Source organism: Liolophura sinensis, chromosome 8 (genome assembly GCF_032854445.1).
Source record: "Liolophura sinensis isolate JHLJ2023 chromosome 8, CUHK_Ljap_v2, whole genome shotgun sequence".
In the NCBI taxonomy this organism is placed as follows: Eukaryota; Metazoa; Mollusca; class Polyplacophora; order Chitonida; family Chitonidae; genus Liolophura; species Liolophura sinensis.
Window position 1 is genome coordinate 45,519,843 of NC_088302.1, and position 22,447 is coordinate 45,542,289.

Here is a 22,447-nt window from a genome sequence, read left to right on the forward strand (position 1 = left end):
GTTTACACGCTTGTTTACCTGGGTATTATTGGGCACTGTAAATCGGTCAACGTAGTTCGCTTTTTCTTACTGTTAAGTGCAATAATAAAAATGATTACTTTTGAATTTCTCTGGTAAAACCGGTTCTTTGTGTAATATTTATGATGATCGTTTTATCATTGCGAAAAACACAATGTCTAGAATGAAAGTATATGCGCGCGCTAATGTCAAGCGGAATTAGTTCCGCCGGACTACAAATGACTCTGGTGACGACAGACGATGCTTTGAATGGAAGTAGGTGCAGTTGTTGACGATCTAGTTGATAATATATGCCTTGTCAGGGTGCTAAGACATCGGTAATTCTTTTGATAATGTATTGTTTTTTCACTGCCAAGCTTTATGAAATGACTTGTTGTTGCTGTAGGGTTATTTCTTTACAGGATAAGAAGTTTGTGATCAAAGTGCAACACGGATGCACTGCTAGGCTGTGTGTAGAAACATGACAGCGTGAATGTAGGTGACATGTCATTTGAGATGTAGGCTGTATAATAATACTCTGCAGATTGTCATTAATTCTGAGCACTGTTCATTGAATACAGTGACTTGGTTGCATTTGGTAGTAGAGAATTCTGATTTTTTGTGCATAGTTTAATGGTGAAGGCGATGATTTGTGTCATTGTGATTGTTATGATGTGTATCAGCACTAGGTTGTGAACTGAATAGTTCACAATAGAACTAATCATTTCTGTAATAATAGAACTGATAATTTCAACTGCCAGTGGTCTAGAATAATTGTTATATTTTAGTGTCACGGGTGATAGTGTTATCAGTTCAATGCATGTTGACCCATACATGTAGTTAAAACACATGCTACCAGCAGTAACTAAGACAACTTAGTGTACATGTATATTCTCTCTTGTCATCTTGATTGTACTAGCTGACATGTAGGGGTAAATGTTGTATCAATGGTGAGGAAGCAACCTGAAATCAGTTTGGAAAATGTCTAATTATAAATTTGGAACTGGTGTCATTATCTGAAATGAACTAGCACATAATGCTTCATTCAACACACCGGGCACATAATTAGGTGTGATCAATAGACCTACAAATGCTGAGGCCACGATTTCTATCAATCAGTTTTCCAGCACATGCAGCAATTGATGTGTATCAAATTCAGTGCATATATCGATCTTACAACATAGTACGAAAGTTTCTGTAACTTGAATCTTCCAGATATTAGCAAGGTCAATCATGTAATTCACATAGGTTGGTGGTGATTGCACATGCTAATGAGTTTTATTAGCTTACAGAAATTTAAGTAAGATTGTGCGAAATGGTGACCCTGTACTAGACGTAGGTTGATTTTTCAACCCATGTTGAATGTTAACAATCAAGAGCTTGTCAAATGACAATACAGTGAAAATGGAGTCAGACATCATAGGTTGATTTACCATTCTGTCAGCATCTATGTACCTAGACATAATCTGCTGAATTTATAGATGAAATATATTTAGCTTGGAGTGGGTGCCTGGCCTGAGTGTGTTATTTTCTTTTTTTTTTTTTACAATGTGAATACAATGAAATTTGCTTTATTTTTTAAATTTCAAGATGACTCAGAAACAAGCAAAAAATGTTAAACAGTCTCCATTAGTGTCACTGATAAATCTAAATTTAAAAAACAACACTAGACCAAATAATTGCCACAAAAAGTTTTGAAAGCATACCTTGTTGTTTTTGTGATGTTGCATAAGCGGGATATTGCAGTTCAATGCAGGTTAAATCACAAACATTGAGGAAGTCAAAAGTGTGCCGTGTCATTAGCTTCAACCATTAAGGCTCTGGTAATTTTTTTTACATGAGAACACTGCTGTTTCCATTTACGTCAAACAAATTTTGTTTTGCCTTTCACGTTCTTAACCATGTGTACATGGATTATGAGTAATGTGATACAATGTGTGTTTTTTTGTCCTAACATGGCATATGCTGTTGCCTGATAAGAATTCCAGACTAAAAGTTGATTTATAGACTTGTCTAGGACATCAGAAAAGACTTGTTGTGATTTTCAGGTATGTTTCCATCTCTTCTTCCTAAATAACTCCAGCATAAGATGTTAAACATTTGTTCTACTTGTGATAGATGAAGCTAAGAGTGGGCTATGTCATTTATGTTCCAGGAATGGGTCAGACGTTATCAGAGCCGGTAACAGCTAAGGAGTCATCGAGTTGTGAAAACAGTTACGTTAAAGTCGGGTCATCATGCATGCAGGGATGGAGAATAAGTATCCTTCTGAAAGCTTCAGAAACACTGCTCTCTCCAGGCTGAGGAGTGATATAAAGAGATTTTATGACATCAGCCATACACTACCAGTGTGGCAATGTTCTTCATTCATTCAATCAGTAAAAGAAAGGTTCACATTTTCTACATGCATGTGAAATGTCATCATTTTAGGTTGAAGTTAAATATTAATGTAAGGTGAAATAGGATGTAAGGGTTTTTGTTGAAAGCTGGGCTCAGCTTTAATTGATAGGGCACTTTTTAATTAACTTAAACAGCAAGTACGTGTAAAACTATAATGTTATACATGTATATACCAGACATACATACACGAAGAGCTGTTATTGAAAGTAAGCATTTTTCAAACATAAATGTAACAGTAGAGCTGTAGAGTTTGTCTCTGTAACCATCTCCCCATCCAGCTCCCCTGGTCATAATTATATTTGGGAAGTGCATTTAACCAAAGCTGACCATGAGACTTCTCTACCATTATGTAAGAAAAAAATATGTGTATGTGTACAAGATCCATAATGTGTCAAAGGTCTTCAGACCTACATGTAAGTTAACAGTTAAAGCAGCTACAATTAAAATGTTTTGCACAAGGGAGTTTAAAATGTGTGCACTGACTTTTTATTGCAGCACAATGCACTGAGTGTGGCTTCTTAAGCACTGCCAATGTATGACTCACATTACGAACCCAGATTATTAACATTTGGTCATTCTTGGTGTTGACCTTGAGCAGGTTGAGGCCTCTCTTTTAGTCACTCGCTTCCTGTGCACCCATTAATCCTTAACTTAAACCACAGATATGGAAGATGCGCATACTCACCTCTTATCACTGACAGGTGATAAAGATGCTTGCTTCTTCGGGGTCTTTGATGGTCATGGAGGTAAGGATCTTAGAGAACACGCAAAGAAGTTAAAAATTAGTTTGCAAAATAAAGCAATGCAACAGTGGCAAAGGTTGTATCTCTCATGAAATTTATAGTGTAATATTGGTGTTCGGTTTGGCTTCGGTTACCATATAGAGCATGTACAGGGTAGTTTAAGATTGACTCTAAACCATGTATAAATGGATTGATGTGATTTATGAGCACATTTTACATGAGTATTAAATGTAAATTTTGAGTGAAGTAAATCATTTCTTTACAGTTTCATTTATTTGTTATAAATTTATTTTTTATATTTGAAGTATAATTGGATTTCTGTGGATGAAAGGGCTTTGTTTACTATAGGGTCTTGGGACACATGCATATCATTCAATTTCTGACAGCATTAATTTATGAGATATATCATTGCAGCTACAGTGTTAAATTATGGAATTGCAAAATGGGCTCTTTATCTATCCCCCTTACAGGTTATACATGACATTTCTAATAGACATGCAGGGCTTCCGTGGCCGAGATTGTTAGCTCACCAGCTCACCAGCTCGGCACAGTCACCCATTAGCCTCCCACCGATGAGGTCGCTGTGAATTCAAGTTCAGCTCATGCTGGCTTCCTCTCAGGCCGTACATCTGAAGGTCTGTCGGCAACCTGTGGATGGTTGTGGGTTCGCTCCCGGCTCTGCCTAGTTTCCTCCCACTTTAATGTTGGCCGCCGTTGTATAAGTGAAATATTCATGAATACGGTGTAAAACACCAATCAAATAAGTAACTAAATGTCTTACAAAATCAGGCCATCAGCCAGAATACAAGACAACCTTCATTATTCAATATTGGACAAGTGTAAAATGGCCATGTGTACACATAGATATAGCCCACATATATTGTGTTGGTATAATTGAAATTTCCTTCCTTTCTTACAGGGTCCAAAGTTGCACAATACGCTGGCTCGAATTTACATAAGAAGATTGTGTCACAGCCGTCTTATGGTAAGTTTCCCAGACAGACAGTTTTTGAGCTGATCATTTCAAATTTTTGTAAGTTGGTGAATTGAAACTTGGTTATGGATGTGCTTGTGGACATGAACTGTATCTTACATAAAGTAAATGAGCTATATTTTCATACAAGGATATGTTGCACATTCTTCCAGATTCAGAAATCTGTTTACCATATTTATGAATCAACTCATGCCAAAACAAGATACTGAAAATATATAGACATACGAACGATATTGTATTTGCCCTAAAAATTTGAAGGAAATAAGTTTAGTTTTAGACCCAAATAAGCATCATAAATGTTGCTTTTGGTGATGAAACTTTTTTTTAGTAGGATAGCATTTTTACCTTCCTTGGAATTAAATCGGGCAGGGTCATGAGCATCCACTGGTTGCTGCAGACCTTTCCACATGTAAAGCAGCTGTAATATTTCATGGATAAAATTTGATAAAGTTGATAAATTTTCCTTGATATCACACATTGAAAAGTAACATTCCAGTTAATACCTCAGTATTTTAAACAATCTTGAAAATAACACTGTTTGTTTCACCTGTTGACAGCATCAGGTAATGTTGGGGAGGCCATCAGGGAGGGCTTTTTGGCAATGGATGAAGATATGATGAAAGGTATGTTGTTTCCAGACATGATGAGACAGGTCCTGTATATTGTGATAGAAAGTGTACAAAAATGATGCCAATGCACCAGAATTGTGTATTTTAACTTGTGAGAAAGTTATCCCACCATGCCATCAAGTGCCATCATCACTCACAACAGGACAGCATTCTATTGTCTTAAAGATACTGCTCACCTGTGGATGGTTGTCGGTTTGTGCTGGGCAGCCTGGTTTCCTCCCACCGTAATACTGGCTTTCGTTGTATAAATAAACAAGTAAATAAAGATTGTGCTCAGAATGTTTTCCCATTGTGCTCATCAGCTGACTGTAACTTGATCATAACTTGTTGGGAATAAAAATTAAAAGATCTACACTACCAGTGTTTAAACTGTTCTTGCAGATGACACGATGAAAGATGAACTTGCAGGAACAACGGCTGTTGTAGCCATTTTACGAAACAGTAAAATATACTGTGTAAGTATTATTGTCAAGTAGAGTAATTACATGTAACAAAAATTTGGCCCTTGACAAATTTCACATTTTCCTGATTCTGAGAGTTCTGTTGATCACAGAAATGTATTTTGAGGTTTGATATCCAGCTATTTGACATTCAGGGGCCTCTGTGGTAGACGAGGTAAACATGTCAGTGCGGCGCAATGACCCATGAGCCTCTCACCAATGAGGTCACTAAGACTTCATGTCTAGCGCATGCTGGCTTCCTCTCCAGTCGTGCGTGGCAAGGTCAACCTACAAATGGTTGTGGCTCTCCCCTAGACTCTTCTTGGTTTCCTTCCATCATAATGCAATTAGGATTAGGATCTCCACTTTTATAAAGAGGGTCATGAGAAGCTAGGAATAAATTAGCCTTGCCTCGAGCTGAACAGCATGTAGAATCTTTCCTATGTTACAGGGTAATGTTGGAGACTCTAGAGCTATTGCGAGTGTAAAGGGACGGGTACAGGAACTGTCATTTGACCATAAGCCTAGTAATGAACCAGAAACAAGGCGTATCATAGCGGCCGGCGGATGGGTCGAGTTTAACCGGGTAAATGGTAAGTTCCATTCTTGGTCTTGAGCAATTTGTGCTGCAATATTTTCTTTGGCTCTGCTCTTCAGGAATCCTGTGCGCTTAATGTAGGTAAATTTGTTGTGCTTATGACAATCTGTTCAGGCGAGGCAGTATGATGTTTTGTATGAGTTATGTGAAAGATAAAACCGTCAATTTATTTCTTTGTTCTTTTGTGTTTAGGGAACCTTGCCTTGTCTCGTGCTCTTGGTGATTTTGTCTTTAAGAAAAATGACAAAAAGAAACCAGAGGAACAGATCGTTACAGGTAAGATTTGTGCAGAATGAATTTGTATTGTTTAAATGATTTTAATTATTTATATTTCAGATAATTTATTCACCAGCTTTTTAATTTTGTCTAGTAGTTCTGGCATATGGGAGAGAGTTCAAAGATAGGCATCAAAGATTCCGCAAAGCCATTTCTGGTTGCTGAGGATTTTTATTTTATTTTATTTATTTATTTTTTTTTTTTTTTTTTTTTTTTTTTTTTTTTTTTTTTTTTTGACTGGAAATTGTGACATGTAGTTCATTTAAAAAAAGAAATAAGCTGTAAAATTGTATTTTGAATTTCAACTTAAGTGTGAAATGGCATTTTGGAGGGAGGGGTGCACCAGCAATTTTGCCAGGTTCAGTTGTTCCCTACAAGTTGGCTGTACTTTTCTCAGCTTGCTCTTATCTTTGCAGCCATAATGGACTTGATCTAATTGAAGCAGGCATAATTCATACAGTTGTAATCCAAATTATCTCAGGCATGTTTTGGCTTTGATTTATTCACAGCAAACCCTGATATTGTTGAAAAACCAATCACCCCTGACCACGAGTTCATGATCCTAGCCTGTGATGGGATCTGGGATGTCCTCAGCAATCAGGAAGTTGTTGACTTTGTGCGGGCAAGAATAGCACAAAGGATGGAACCTGAATGTGTAAGCTGGAAATCAGCAGTAAATTATTCAGGAAGAAATGTCCTCTTAAGCCTTACAATTTTTAACTCTCACATGTGATTTGATCATGTGGAAACATGTATAAATTCTAACATTGTATTAAAGTCAAACTTTTACACATTTTTTTAAGCAAGTTTCCAACAAAATAATATTAGATTGCAAATGTCTGATCCAAGAATGGAAGACAGTGACAATAATATTCCATTAGAACTTTTTTAATAATTTGAGCCGAGCTTTGACAGAGCTTGGTAAGTTCACAACTCGACTATTAATGTCCTATGTGACAATTGTTGTTGATAAAGATTATGTATTATATATGTATATACGTGTATATTTATTTTGATCATTTACTGGGTCCCATTATTGATGTTGTTCATGAGGGTAAGACAAAGTTATTGAAAAGGCTTAGATTGTTTTTGTTTTTTTTTTCATCTTTCAGAAAGTTGTTCAGTCACACTGATAACTTTAGACTAACAGATTTTTCTGTGATTTCAGATCTGTGAGGAGTTGATGACTCGCTGCCTGGCTCCTGACTGTCAGATGGGGGGCTTGGGCTGTGACAATATGACTGTAGTGCTGGTCTGTTTCCTGAACGGAAAGCCATACGAGCAACTGGCCAGCCGCTGTGCCGAGCCCAGCCCAGCAGGACCAGGCTCACATTATACCAACACAGAGCACTTTGACTTGAAATGAGGTTTAAAACAGTTTAGACTGGATTGTGTTGGTTTCCAGATGTATTTCTGTTATGTTTCAATAAGGCCTGTGGACTGCAGTTGTTTTTCTGTTTCTGCCCAACCACACAGGTGAGGCTCCAACGACGATCCCTAGATGCTGGGGAAATTAAGGTTCACAACATGCCACAGTCTGGAGGCTGGAGACAAGGGCAGCTGCGATGAAGTCTGGTATTTTTAAGGCTCAGAACACAGACTTTTTACCAGGTTCTGCTATACTGTTTCATAGAATTATTGTATGTCCAACATTACAGCAATACAGGCTCTTTAATTATTTTAATATATTTTAATCAACAATGCTAATGTAAATTATTACATGTAGTATTTGCAGATACTGTCATGCCCTCTGCATTTCCAAATAATTTGTTTGGGTTATTTTAGGATTTCATTTATATTGGATGTTCATTGTACATGTAATGTGAATATAGTTGTTCTGCTTGGAGATTTCAAACTTGATTTGTTTATTAATTTGTTCATGTTACTCATTTGCCTCTTTTTGTCTGTTTTGTGCAGTTTTTCTGCAACTCTTTGAACAAGAAGACACACACCGAAATATAAGACTTCAGTGTTAATTTATATGGAACACATCATTGCTAGTGATCTGTAGTGCTAATTATATGGTTTTCTGTGCTAGTGTTCCCTTGTCTGTATAGATAAAGTTTTAGTTATTGCTTTACCTGTTTGTTATGATGTAATTTATTTGTTTATCTAGATGTGTGGTGTTAAGAAGTGATTCTGTTATTATTTCTGGCAAAATGAGAGAATATAGCTTTCTTTACATTCATCATTTCTGAATGTAAAACGTGTACGAAGAATTACAGTATTACAGATTCTGCATTTTGTAATTTCAGAGGTTGTCATTGTTGTTTCAAGACAAATTAAATTTTAAGAATCTACTTTGTTTTTCATGACGGAATTTGTGTGTGTGAAAATGAATATAAGTCTTGTGTGTGAAATAGTATATATGTATAAAAATCATCATTAACCTCTGGGGATGTGAAATAAGAATTTGTTTCTTTTAGATATAAATTTATTGATGTGCCTATTTCAAACCGAGAACAAAACACAAGGTTGTTGGGAGGTGAACAAGATAGGGATTTATGGCAGCATGCCATTGTTACTTGGCTCCAGAGGACAGTTGTTCAGAAGTGTAAATCAGAGATTTTTGGCACAAAATCCACATTCAATAAATCGAATCAAATTTTTGGTATTTACCAAGAATAGCTGAGAATTGCTACCTGTGCTACTTACAGTGTTAAAGCGATTCTGTAGTTTGAAAAAGTTATAATGTGAAATGCTTTATAAATTTTATCAACCTTGTTACGGCTTTTGAAGAGGAACAGATGCACAGATGAGGCTGCTATTTTGTCAAAAGTAAATATTTAAGGTATTCTGAAAGTAACAGCAAAAATTTGATTGGATTTGTGCAGATCAGTTTTTTGTGCCAAAATATCTTGATCAAGACCTTAGTTTGAATATCAGTCTCATTTCAGTGATACTCATGACTCTGAATACATGGGCTTCAGGACCAGAAATTGGCTAGCATTCCCTAGAAGGGATTAGTCAGAAGATTTACCAAAATCTGTTGCAAAATTCAGAAGTGGCATCACTTAATTCATGTTCATCAAATTGTTGTTGACCATTAATGTTTATTTTTGAGTCTGTAGTTGATATGTAATGTTGCATTGTGAACGTCTACCAATTCCAGTAGTCACTAGGTCTGAAAATGTGGACTAGTGGATTAGTCTGGTGAAAACCAGCTTACATAAAGCTGTCCGTCTTTATCATCACCTATGTAAACTCACATGTTTTAGCTACAAAGTTAATGACTGGAGGCCAGTTGCCAAGGTGTGTTGTTAGCGCATATGTGCATTTCTGACATGAAACCAAGTAGGTGATAACAACTTTACAGAAGAATACCAGTGTTTATTGGGAGTCTTCCTGAACCCATTTGGCATTTATGACAATTCAACAGAGGTGTCTAAATCTTTATTTGCCATAAAGATTTTTCAAATATCTTAATGTGACTTCTATACGACCTTACAAGGTGTTCTCAGCGTGTTTGGAGTTGCTAATCTCGCAACTATCAGATGAGTGGAAAATAAATAGACCCATGTGGATACAGTCTGTCACCCATAGGACTTACATTGTAGAGGAGGTTTGAGTGTCTCCCTGATTTAACTTAAAATGTGCAGATTGTCACATACCAAACAGCTTAATACTTAGTAAGGAGAGGAGGGCTTCCACAATTCATTTACTTAGGCCAGATATTAGTTTTATGTATGGTGTGCTGAGTTCGTGGGAGGGGAGGAGATAGTGTATCAAGTGATGAAATCTTTGCATGTGCATAGGAGTACCTGGAAACTTTGTGCTATTTAAAACACAATAAAAAATAAATAAAAAGCAGAGCAGATTTGATAACTGAATTGGCAAAGCAAACTTTGTTCATCATTTATTTTCTTTTTTTACAGCCATGTGTATATCAAATTACTGCCACCCTGAAATATTTATGCTCTTATATTCAGAAAGAAATGTCTTCAGGTGCTTGTATTTTACAGATTTCTGATTTGCAGCTGAACATAAAAGGACAGCTGTGTATAATTAACTAATACATCCCCAATATTTTTTTTTAATTTTTTTGACTATTGACACAGTTTCCCCGAAGTGCCAACTGCAAGGGGAATTATGTGGCTTTTCATGTCTTGACAGTAATATACCAATACACGACGTGGCTATTGTGTGCAGTGATTTAGTGCATATTTGTAAACAGTAAGAAAAAATTTATCTTCACTAAATTTGCAGGGTTTTCTTGAAGATACTGTGCCTGAATCCACCTACTTAAAATGGCACAGTAGTACTATGCAAGTTTCTTTGTTTTATATGCACCTTCAATATTTCAGGCACTTGTATGATAAGGAGCACAGAAAGGAATACGAACAAGTGGGATTGGGCTCTACCTTTGCTGTTATAAAATAACAGGGGATATGTGTATGTTTGCTCATTTTGTTTCAGTCTTTTAGGAGATATCCATGTTTACTAATATATTTATGATGAAGTGTAAATATGTACAGTAATCAGAGTAATAAGTACACATTGTTGTATTGTGCTGTGTACCTATAGCTTGCCAAAAAGTAACAGGTTAATTTCCATTACATGTATATGTATATTTGCATAGAGTTGTATAATGGTCCATATAGTTACACATGTTGCTAGCTCATGGAAAATAATATTTTTCCCCTACGGAGATTTGTGTTGCGTGTTATTTATCTAACAATGCTCAAGATTGAAAGGCTCTTCCGGAAGATGTGTGGCCCTAAAGAGGGCCGATGTATGTTGCACTAGCGCTTCTAGTGTTTATGCAGTCTTGACAACTGGGCTTTCCTTGGGAGGTGCCCGACGGGTACGCCTGCGGGCAACCCTACGTCGAGATTTGCGTCCCCGACGGCGGGAAACTCGTCGGCGGCGTCTAGTTTTCCTCGCAGCGCGCTTGGCTCCTCGCCTTCGCCTCCTCCTCCTGCTCTTGGGTTTGCGGGATCGGCGACGGCGAGTGCTACGTCGTGAACGACGGCTTCGCCTTCGGCGTTTGGCTGCCTTGCGTCCCCTTCGCCTGCGGGCACGTCGGGCCTTTCCGCGGCGTGGACGCTTAGCTAAACGAGAAACCTTGAAGCGGCCCTGAGAACGAATGACAAGGCGGGCACGGATTGCTCTCTTCATCATTCCTACAGTGACCTTCCTGCTGGTCCTCATGTACCGCTGGATAGATTTCAAGCTAGAGCCATTGGTGTTTTTAAGAGCAGCAATGGCTCTAACCACACGGTAGTATTTAGGAGTAGCAGCACTGCTGCTACTCCTGCGCTTTGCCTGCTTGGCAGACCGTTTTCTATTCCTTCGCAAGGCCATTGTAATTCCTCAGATCAGAGGCTAGCAATGATAACTAATAGAAGGACAGTTGTGTTTATAAAGGCTGAGCGCGGACGTCAACGAAATTCGGAGATTCCACCAACGTCACAAATGAGGGATTCCCTCATGGCCACCCAAGTTTGCCCTTGACATTTCTGCTTAACTAACATGTATGGCACTTCAGGATAGTTTCATAAGCTTCATTTTGGCTGTCAGTGTCAATTCTTTATGAAGTCGATAAGTTGTTACAATAATAGTTTGAAAAATGGTTGTTTGTTGACCATATGACGAGTTCAAAACTGACGGTAGTTTCAAACCGCCTCTTAAATTATACTGAAATTGAAACAGGTTCCTTCAAGATGCTTGAGAAATGACAGCTATGCGTCAGGAAAAACAAACATGTACTCCATGAGGAAGACAATGTTGAAAAATGAGTTTGTCAACGCATATAACCTGTAATTACATGGAAAGAATGGTGAAATTGTTGTTGCCAAGGGGTTTGTTTACTTTTCGACTCGGTCGTTACGGGCATCGTGCTTCGGGGAAATTCGCCCCTCCTTTGTACTTTTTGTTAGAACGTGACAACGGTTGTTATCTGAGAGAACTACGTACTTTTTATGAACAAAGTATGCTTTATATTTTGTGAGTGCGACAACAGGTACAAATATAAACGGTAGCCGATATGTTCATTTCTGCATTCCTTTAAATTGGGTATTTTGACATGCATTTTTATGTGCATAAAAAGTGAAAAAGAAGTAACACGCAAATTACACCACAATAAGGAAATGTATAAAGGAGAGAAAATTTAATTTTTCGGGGAATCCCGCTGTGTACGTTGATCGCACATGGGAATTCCCTTACTTCCGGGATCCCCAAGATGACATCATTGTTTCACTTTCCCGCGAAATCTCAAGAAGAGGCTGAGCGAAAGAATTCGAAACGGCTGAGTCTGTATTTTCAAAACCACACAGAGAGAGGTGAAAATGAGCCTTTGGGTGGACAAATATCGGCCGACATCTCTGGCGAAGCTGGATTTTCATAAGAAACAAGCAACCCATTTGAAGCGATTGGTAAAAGACCAACTCGATCTCAGCCTCACTGACTTGTGCTCGTGTTGTTGTTGTAATTTTTCACCTTTTAAACTGTTTTCTAAAATTTCACAAATTTATCCTACCAGGCTAAAGGGGACCCAGCCATGACTATGCGAGGCCCTACGAGCATTGTCACCCAGGGCTATTAAAGATATTGGGCAACTATTTTGGATCCCATTCACTATAAAATGGATGCCTGTAAAGAGCGTCAAGAAAAGTAATTTAGAGTAGGCAAATGAAAGAAAATATGATTAGATGACGGGCTTCACAAGTGTTTCTGCTTCATGCGGAGCACAGTTGTAGCGACGCCTGGTCAAACTAAACAGTTCCGGGGACAAACTTGCAGCATTGCATTGGGTAGTATTTGGACGATGGTACGTACATTAGATCAGTATCCTTTGAAGCAGTTGAGGCTAGGAGCAGAAGGTGATAAATAGCAAGGAGCTAAATGGATGAAATGCTGATTTTCGCCCATTCATAATGTTTGAAGTTCTGCAAGGAGGGGTGGCAGGGAGATAACTTATAGTCATGTATACAATAGAGTAAGATGATGGGTGGACACCACCCATGTCTTGTGGGCTCGGACAACACATACCAGTGCCACTGGGACAAAATACCATTGGTTTGGAAGTACTAATAATGGATCTGAGCATATAGTAGCTCAAGATAGGGAAATAAGTTGAATTTCGGAGACATAGCGTGGTGCCAGCCGAAAGTCGTTACATACCTTTACTTCTTGTATTTAGGAGGCTGGTATATGGCATATGTAGGGTTTACAGACTGGAATGCAGCGCCTGTGCACGCAAGGATCATTTGTTATTGTTTGAAATTTCTGTATGATCACTGAGCAATACTCTGAACTTCTATATTTCTTATCCCATGTGGAGGCATACTCAAAAAAAGATGAAGCCGTAGCTTGCAGTCTCCAAGTATTGCCGAGCAAATATCTGCACAACATCCGCGACATTTATACATTGTCAAAGATGGCTAATGATTGAGTCGTGTTAGCCATGTATACATGGCGAAAAAGTTATGGTTCAGTTCACATTTAAAAGGGGAAGCATTTCACTAAATTGACATAAATCGGACACAAAAATGGAATGAGACAGCTAGATCCCCCTATAGAGCTAGTCAGAAGAGTAAAACACAGTCATATTGTATAAGCCTATTGTTTGAGATTGGCTTTATGGTCATGTGTGCGGTCGCTGTGAGTTCAAGTCCATCTCATGCTGGCTTCCTCTCCTGCCGTAAGTGGGAAGGTCTGGCAGCAACCTGCAGATGGTCATGGGTTTCCCCCGGGCTCTGCCAGGTTTCCACCCGCCATAATGCTGGCTGCCGTCATATAAGTGAAATATTCTTGAGTACGGCGTAAAACACCAGTCAAATAAATAAATAAATTATGCTCATGTGGCTAAAGTAAGCCGAACTTTACCGAGTTTAACATCTTCTTCTTGTCCATTTAGATGGGCTCATTGTGCTATTTTAGAACTTTTTTGTCCATCCTGACTCCCAAAAAGAAAAGGTTGCGAATATCAAACTCCCATCCCCATCCCACCTACAGCCATCAGACTTACCTTTTGTGCTCATTTCTAAGTCATATTCTATTTGTGTCTCAAATGTTGTCTTCTCTCACATTAAATTGCAAAAACTTTAAAAGTACCAAATAACTCACAGTTGACAGCCATTTTGGAACATTAATTTTTTTCATGACAAGCTGAGTGTCTGTTCTTATTGTCTGATTTTCACTGACTGCCATATTTGACCTCAATCTTCATCCATGACTTAATAATTTTGCCTGATTCTGAGAGTTATACTGATCTTAGAGCAGTGATTTTTGGATTTGTTGGGAAGGTAGGGTGATGTGGAAAAATGTTTCCTCACCAAATGTAATATTTCATGACCTTTCACCTTTTCGGGTGAATTTTTGTTGTCAAATAGTAATACAGTATTTGAGTATTTGACTTGGACTTGACCTGACTTCAGGTGGCTGGAGGGGATTTCCCCCACCTGATGGTGTTCGGGCCGTCTGGGGCAGGGAAAAAGACTCGGGTGATGTGTCTACTGAGGGAGCTGTACGGCTCAGGGGTGGAGAAGCTCAAGATTGACACACACACCTTTACCACGCCTTCCAAGAAGAAGATTGACATATCCGCTGTGTCAAGTAATTACCACATAGAGGTGAATCCGAGGTGAGAAGTCTTTGTACACACCTAAACAATTCAACAACCTGCCGATGTATGTGGGTTTCCTACAGGCTCTGTCAGGTACACATAATGGTGGTCGCCGTAGTTAAAGTGAAATATTCCTGAGTGCAACGTAAAACACCAATCAAATAAATAAATAAATAAAACATATTTATTTAAAGAAAACATATTGAAGAAATATAACACATTTGAACACTTCACATTGTTGAAGAATAAGACCTCTGAACTGTTCATATTACCAAAGAGTAACATGCCTAAACAATTCACATTGTGAAAGAACAACACACCTAAACAATTCATATTGCTGAAGAGTAACATGTCTAAACAATTCACATTGTGAAAGAATAACACCTAAACAGTTCATTTTGCTGGAGAGTAATACACCTGATTAGTTCTCATTGATGAAAAATAACATGCCTAAACAATAGGTGAGTTTCAAGATCAAACTTGAGTAATGTTAGGCTACTATTTTTGATTATATTTACTCTGTATGTTTTCGGAAGAATACTTATCACAAAAACAGTTGTTTAGAGTAGACTTGATGGAGAAAATTGAGGAATTGAGCTGAGTTACTGAAAAACGGATGACATCTGTGCCTTCAGTTTGACTGGTGACTGGTAAATTAATGTCAGGAAAGGTTGACGAACATTTTTGACATACAGTAGGACCAGTTTGTAATCCTTATGAAGATTTCTATTAAACTTATTTTACAGCATTCCTTCTGTACCCTAAAGGGGGCTTCAGTAGCATGGTGGGTAGTGTGCAAGCATAAAACATGCTGGCTCCCTCTTCCTTGGTATGTGGGAAGGTCTGCCAATACCTGGCGGATTGTTGTAGGCTTCCCAAAGGCTCTGGTCGGTTTCCACTCACCATAATGCTTGTGGTTGTTGTATAAGTGAAATATTCTTAGTGCAGTGTAAAACACCAGTCAAATAAATAAATAAATAAAATTCTATGCCATTAAAGGGACATCACTGTGGTGGTAATGCTAATATCGCAAGTATAGATGATTTTGAGTTTTAGGTTAAAGTATATATATATTGGTATAAATAAGTTAAAAGTGGACCTGCAACTACAAATCTGGAGGTCATTTAATTTCTGGAAAATTGTAGAGAAGAATGATCAAGTTTATTTCTTATGTATTCTGCTTTCAGTGATGTAGGCTTTCAGGACCGTGTTGTTAGATCTAGAAGAAGGATCTAGTTTATTTCATATGTATTCTGCTTTCAGTGATGTAGGCTTTCAGGACCGTGTTGTTATTCAGGAACTGATCAAAAACGTGGCTCAGGTCAATCAGTTGGATTCCGTGTCACAAAGAGACTTTAAAGGTACATATCACCGAGAATGAGATGTTTGGAATCACACTAAATTGTCATTTTATGTGCGTGAAATTACAAATATTTGCTAGTTCAACCTGTGCTCAATTTCAGGTCACCATTGTTATTTTGAGCTCTTAAAAAACGATTGAAGATTTTGACTCCTGTTCTTTTAGGGAACTGAATTCAGAAAGGTTAAAATACAACATCAAACCAGTGCATCAGAATAATGATGGAAAAGATTTCAGATAAATAATGGTTTATAGGAGTCAAAATGTTTGATATTTCAAGTTCTTCAAAGTGATGACCTTGGCAAAAACTGAGGTCATCCAGTAAGACTGAAAGGGTTGAAATATATTAGATTCCATTTGGACAGTCAAAACAACATGAAAGTGGATAAATTACAAAAACATTCATTTGTGTGTCTGAAATTATGCGTATTTGCATTATTAAAAGTCATCTTTGTGACCCAGTCTCATTTTGAGGTCATCATATTTACTTTTAAATTTACAAAAAAATAGTGAATGGCTAATATTTTGACCCCTAGTTATGGTTTATATAACTAACCTCGCTAACCAGCTCTGTGTCCGAGGTGGTTAGCGTGCCACCGCTGGGCTCTGACCAAGGAACCTCCCACTAATGCAGTCGTCGTTAGTTCAAGTCCAGCTGCTGGGTTATCCTCCACAAGATGGTCTGCGAGCAATATTGGTGGTCATGATTTCTCCCTGGCTATGTGAAATATTATTGAGTACGTCATAAAACAGCAGTCAGATGAATAAATTTTCCTAACAATTCCGACGGTTTTGTAATGGATGACATGTTGTAATTCATGTTATGAGGGAGCGGTATAATTACTTGCATCATCTTGAGTCTGACAGATCATGAATTTGCATGCATGTGATGTTAGTGCCTGATTCACTTGCAGTGGTGGTTCTGACAGAAGTGGACAGACTGAGCAAAGATGCTCAACACGCACTGCGCCGCACCATGGAAAAATACATGGCCACATGTCGACTCATCCTCTGTTGTAACTCCACCAGTAAAGTCATAGAAGCTGTGCGTAGTCGATGTTTGGGAATTCGGGTACCAGCTCCATCTATTGATGAGGTGAATAGCATTCGCTTACCTCCATACAAGATAAAGGCAAAGATAGGATCATCCAAAGTTCATGTTTTTAAATAATAGTGAATCAAAATGTAAGGTTAGATAAAGATGCTAATCTCCACTGTTGATAAACATATCATGCAGTATTGAAATGTCTTATGAAGAGAATATGGAAATAGTGGGCTGCCTAGTCATAAGTTAATGAAAATGAGACAACATTAAAAGTAAGAATTTGGTTTCAGATTTGTGGCATTTTACAGACAGTGTGTAAGAAGGAAGGGCTGACATTACCAGTAGAGCTGGCTCGGAGAGTTGCCGAGAAGAGTCAGCGTAACTTGAGGCGGGCTTTGCTGATGTGTGAAGCATGTCGAGTACAGCAGTGAGTTTTTGAGGGATGTTGACTACAGCAGTGGGTTTGTCAGGGCTGTTGAGTACAGCAGTGGGTTTGTCAGGGCTGTTGAGTACAGCAGTGGGTTTGTCAGGGGTGTTGACTACAGCAGTGGGTTTGTCAGGGGTGTTGAGTACAGCAGTGGGTTTGTCAGGGGTGTTGAGTACAGCAGTGGGTTTGTCAGGGGTGTTGAGTACAGCAGTGGGTTTGTCAGGGGTGTTGAGTACAGCAGTGAGCGTGCGAGGCATGTGAAGTACAGCAGTGAGTTTGAGGCATGTCGAGTACAGTAGTGAGTTTGTCAGGGGTGTTGAGTACAGCAGTGGGTTTGTCAGGGGTGTTGAGTACAGCAGTGAGCGTGTCAGGCATGTGGAGTACAGCAGTGAGTTTGTGAGGCATGTCGAGTACAGTAGTGAGTTTGTCATGGGTGTTGAGTACAGCAGTGGGTTTGTCAGGGGTGTTGAGTACAGCAGTGAGCATGTCAGGCATGTGGAGTACAGCAGTGAATTTGTGAGGCATGTCGAGTACAGTAGTGAGTTTGTCATGGGTGTTGAGTACAGCAGTGGGTTTGTCAGGGGTGTTGAGTACAGCAGTGAGCGTGTCAGGCATGTGGAGTACAGCAGTGGGTTTGTCAGGGGTGTTGAGTACAGTAGTGAGCGTGTCAGGCATGTGGAGTACAGCAGTGGGTTTGTCAGGGGTGTTGAGTACAGCAGTGAGCGTGCGAGGCATGTGAAGTACAGCAGTGAGTTTGTTAGGCCTGTCGAGTACAGTAGTGAGTTTGTCAGGGGTGTTGAGTACAGCAGTGGGTTTGTCAGGGGTGTTGAGTACAGCAGTGAGCGTGTCAGGCATGTGGAGTACAGCAGTGAGTTTGTGAGGCATGTTGAGTACAGTAGTGAGTTTGTCAGGGGTGTTGAGTACAGCAGTGGGTTTGTCAGGGGTGTTGAGTACAGCAGTGAGCGTGTCAGGCATGTGGAGTACAGCAGTGAGTTTGTGAGGCATGTCGAGGTTTGTGAAGGATGTTAAGTACAGCAGTGGGTTTGTGAAGCGTTTAAAGTTCAGCAGGGGGTTTGTGAAGGGAGTTGAGTGCAGCAGTGAGTTTGTGCGGAGTGTTGACTACAGCCGTGAGGTTTTGTGCAGTTTTGGGTACAGCAGTGAATATTTTTTAGAGGTGTTGAGTACAGCAGTGAGCATATGAGCTATGTTGAGTACAGGAGTGGGCTTGTGGAGGGAGTGGAGTACAATGGTGAGTTTGTAAGGGGTGATGACTACGGCAGTGAGTTTGTGAGGGGTTTTGAGTATAGGAGTGAGCTTGTGAGGGGTTTTGAGTATAGGAGTGAGCTTGTGAGGGGTTTTGAGTATAGGAGTGAGCTTGTGAGGCACATAGAGTACACTGATATGGATATCATGCACTTCTGTCTGCAAGAAATCAGGCCTGGTTTGGTTCTTTTCTAGTAGATGGCCCAAGGTTTTCCCAGAGCCTTGGAAATCTTATAAAGCACGAAAATTGAGAACCAGCTTGGCATATGTACTGGATATGTAAAGGCCCATCTTTAGACACACCACTGAATCAGCCGGAGTTCAGACTGTATTTACATGTAGTATGCAGACTTTTTTGTGGGCAAGTTTGGTTTCCAGTGTCTTTCAAATTGCTTGATGCACTGCGGATTTGTTTGTGAGGAAGGTTAGTTAATAAGATCAGTTTACATTGCTTGAAGTTTATATTACTGAATATTATTTATTCCAAGTGTGGAAAAAAGCCTAGAAATTTGAAATCATGAAGGTTTACAAAACCCTGATGGCCTCAAATATGGCAGGCTTTTGTCTTGATAAGCAGGAAAATACTGCATTTTACCATGTTACCAACAATATGGATATATCACACATTTTTAATTTAGTGGTTTCTTTTCAGGTAGATAGGTAGAGAAACAAGCTTTTGTACATTGTTTTTGACATGCCATGTAAAGAAGTATTACTGTATGTAGTACAATAATTACTTGCTTTGCAGGTACCCATTCAGCTCTGACCAAACTGTGACAGAGCCAGACTGGGAATTGTACTTGAGGGAAACGGCCAATCTTATAGTACAGCAGCAGAGTCCGAAAAGGTGGGCAACCTCGTCATTTTTGTTCATTGTGTTCTTTCATAGATATTTTTTCCAAACGCAAAGTTTTGAGGTTTTGTATACAAACATTCTTTTTTTTCTCAGCTTTTAAGATAAAATCATATCTTTAGAAGTGTTCCCAGCAAAATGTTATTCTGTAAATAGCTGGAAAAGAGATGAATGTTCATACGGCTTATCTTAAATATGAGACAAGTCTCTTGTCCTGAGAGACATGAATAATGCTTTGTGAGGAATGTGTATTGAAGCATGGCGGTGTTTGTTTTGTGTAAACAGATTACTGGAGGTCAGAGGTCGTCTGTATGAGCTGATCACGCACTGTATTCCTCCAGACGTCATCATGAGGGTAAGCTCTTGACAACTTTATCCTCCTAAAACACATCTTGAGAACCGCTAGTGGAGTTCCATACTGTAACTCCTTATATCGCTAAAGGCAAAAATAGGCCTTCTGTATCGTGTGACTTGTCAAATATGTTAGGCATCAGCTCTGTTGACATTAATTTACCAGTCACCTGTCTTACCATGTTCTGGCTAAAGAGTTGATGCCACTTCATAAATTTTACATTCAGCTCTTCAGTTTTCTTCATCTGTAAAGAATCCATTCTTTATAGATGTGCTGTTCGTCTAAATTACTTATGGAGAAACTTTCTTCAGGAGCCTGTGTTATTGTAAATGTATTCAAACATTTCTGGCAGGTCACTTGTTAGAGTAGGAAGTTTTTTTGACTTCAGTGATAAAAGAGTGCAATCCCCTCAAGTGAACTTCATCTGACTGTTGTGGTGTTATGATTACATTTAGAGCAGGATCTGCCTTCCTTTGATTACATTTTCCAAAACTTCTAGGCTAAATTCACATATTAGAATAAAGTTTAGTTGGTGCAAATGACCTTTGACTTAATTTCTCTAGTCAGAGTTCATATTTTGACTTTTAAACACCATATCTCCAAAACAGAGTCTATTTCAAGAAAGCTGTGCATGTGCATTTATTGTTAGATCTATTCAGGATGTACATTTGCATCCAGCTGTCCGTTCCTCTGCTGCTATTTTTACGTCAGGAGCGTGCTCAGGCTCCTCATGAAGACTGGTCATATATTCCAGTTTCCCTCAACCATTAACCATAGCGCATTTATTTAGATGAAAAATTATTATGTACAGATTGCACCAATCCGACAAATACACAAATAAATGCTGTGTTAAGTCTTTGTTCCCAGTCTCATGGCTGACTTTGTGATTTCAGGGTCTGCTGCAAGAACTAATCAAAAACCTGTGATGGCCAGCTTAAGCCAGAAGTGGTACAGTCTGCAGCATTCTTTGAACACCGACTTCAGATGGGACAGAAATCTATCTACCATTTGGAGGCCTTTGTTGCCAAGTTCATGGCCATTTATAAACGTTTCCTGGAGGAAGGAATAGCAGATCTTTTCTGATTCCTGATCAAAATGCAATGCTGTGCATCCTGAGAAGGTGAAGAGTGACAATGACATGATTTGTGTTCAATATTGACTGTGTTATTATTTAGTACACTGTGCTTGTTTGGAAGACAGAGGCTGTTGATTGTCCTATTATGAATGTTGGCAGTGATGTTATGGCTGCTATGTTGAGTGGCATACAGGTGAAGTTTTCATTCGTACAGTAATACTGCCAAAGTCTGATGTTGACAGGTGCCCAGATTAATTCACACAAATTCAATGCCTTCTGTTACTTACGTCAGTTGACCTAATTGGGTTTAGTTGCGAAGAAGTGAATTTTACAATGGAACATGTACATGTAGGAAAATACCACAGCAGGGGCGAACGTGGCGTTACGAAGGAATGTCGAAAGCTGTTGAGGACCGATTATAATGTGTATGTGAGTGGAGGCTGGAGTGGTGTGAAACCAGTGTTGATATGCAAAAACAAATTACATTATCTGCTACTTGTAATAATGGAATTGAAATGGGTTACCTTGTGTACATAAAGCTTGACAGGTCTGATTATATATGGTGAATTATCAAGGTTGGAATAAAGCACGTTATTTTATCCTTAATTTCATTAGTTCCTTTTTTTTGTATTGATTATAGAACAAAACTTGCACAAACCAAATTGATAAGCTGTCCTCACTGTGCTGTTAATCCACAAAAATGTTGTTTGTAGATATGACAAAAACAAACAAATAAACTGCTGACAAATATAAAGTTGATATTCTGTCTTGTCATTTACATGTACAATTACTTTGGGCAGATTTTTGTGTTATGTGCTGTCCATGAAGTTTAAATGGGATGGAACAGTGTTACCAATTCTGCAAGGATTCAAAATGAAATGTGGATCTGTGACCAGTAGTTAATTCACTGTGAGTTCAATTCCGGTATAAACCTAAAGCTTCCTTATCATGTTTCAAATGTGGACTCCAGACATTAACTAAGAAAGTTAATTTATTCCTCGGGGTCACGAAGCTGTCTTACACTAGCTGGCTTTAGACTTGGCTTGTGGTCCTATTTCTGAACTTAACTAACACTTTTTACGCAGAAATATCTGAAGTAAGTCACCATTTTAGCTCAGTATTAAGTTTTTAAGTTAATGCCTAAGTCTGACTTAGAAGAAAAGACAACACTAGACCAAATGTCTATATACATCAACGAAGCATTCTACAGGAAGTGTAAAAAGCACAATTTATTATTTTGTGATGTTGCTCAACCGAAAGATCACATTCAAAGTAAGCAAAATCAAAAACTTTGAGAATATCCCATGTGCGGCCATGTTATCAGTTTGAACCAGTCAGACACAAGTTATCTCTTTAACAGTAACCCAAGGATGTGTCTACTCTAGGCTACCTAAGCTCTTCTGTGCATGTGGTACGAGTGATGCGACCT

The 22,447-nt window shown here is 38.7% G+C and overlaps 3 protein-coding genes across 4 annotated transcripts; 2 read left to right on the forward strand and 1 right to left on the reverse strand.

Annotated features, from left to right (window-relative positions):
* Window positions 1–249: 249 nt before the first annotated feature.
* On the forward strand, window positions 250–10,718 carry LOC135472219 (probable protein phosphatase 2C T23F11.1). Of its 2 annotated transcripts, none has more exons than XM_064751609.1 (10): window positions 250–335; window positions 2,153–2,257; window positions 3,060–3,143; window positions 4,060–4,125; window positions 4,692–4,757; window positions 5,145–5,218; window positions 5,655–5,796; window positions 5,994–6,077; window positions 6,587–6,732; window positions 7,246–10,718. In XM_064751609.1, exons 2-10 carry the CDS (start codon window positions 2,155–2,157, stop codon window positions 7,441–7,443), a joined length of 963 nt encoding a protein of 320 aa, XP_064607679.1. In that variant the 5' UTR covers window positions 250–335; window positions 2,153–2,154; the 3' UTR covers window positions 7,444–10,718. The 2 variants fall into 2 exon arrangements, with proteins under 2 accessions (XP_064607679.1, XP_064607680.1); XM_064751610.1 differs by having other exon boundaries at window positions 256–273.
* A 117-nt stretch (window positions 10,719–10,835) lies between these two features.
* On the reverse strand, window positions 10,836–11,381 carry LOC135473586 (protamine-like). The gene has a single exon (XM_064753445.1). The coding sequence runs from the start codon at window positions 11,379–11,381 to the stop codon at window positions 10,836–10,838; it is 546 nt and encodes a 181-aa protein (XP_064609515.1).
* A 914-nt stretch (window positions 11,382–12,295) lies between these two features.
* LOC135473023 (replication factor C subunit 3-like) lies at window positions 12,296–21,757 on the forward strand. The gene is given in 9 exon segments (XM_064752794.1): window positions 12,296–12,451; window positions 14,456–14,661; window positions 15,907–16,004; window positions 16,918–17,099; window positions 17,339–17,475; window positions 19,487–19,585; window positions 19,877–19,946; window positions 20,837–20,863; window positions 20,865–21,757. Coding segments are annotated over 9 exon segments (1,068 nt in total). The 5' UTR covers window positions 12,296–12,364; the 3' UTR covers window positions 21,027–21,757.
* The last annotated feature ends 690 nt before the right edge of the window (window positions 21,758–22,447 follow it).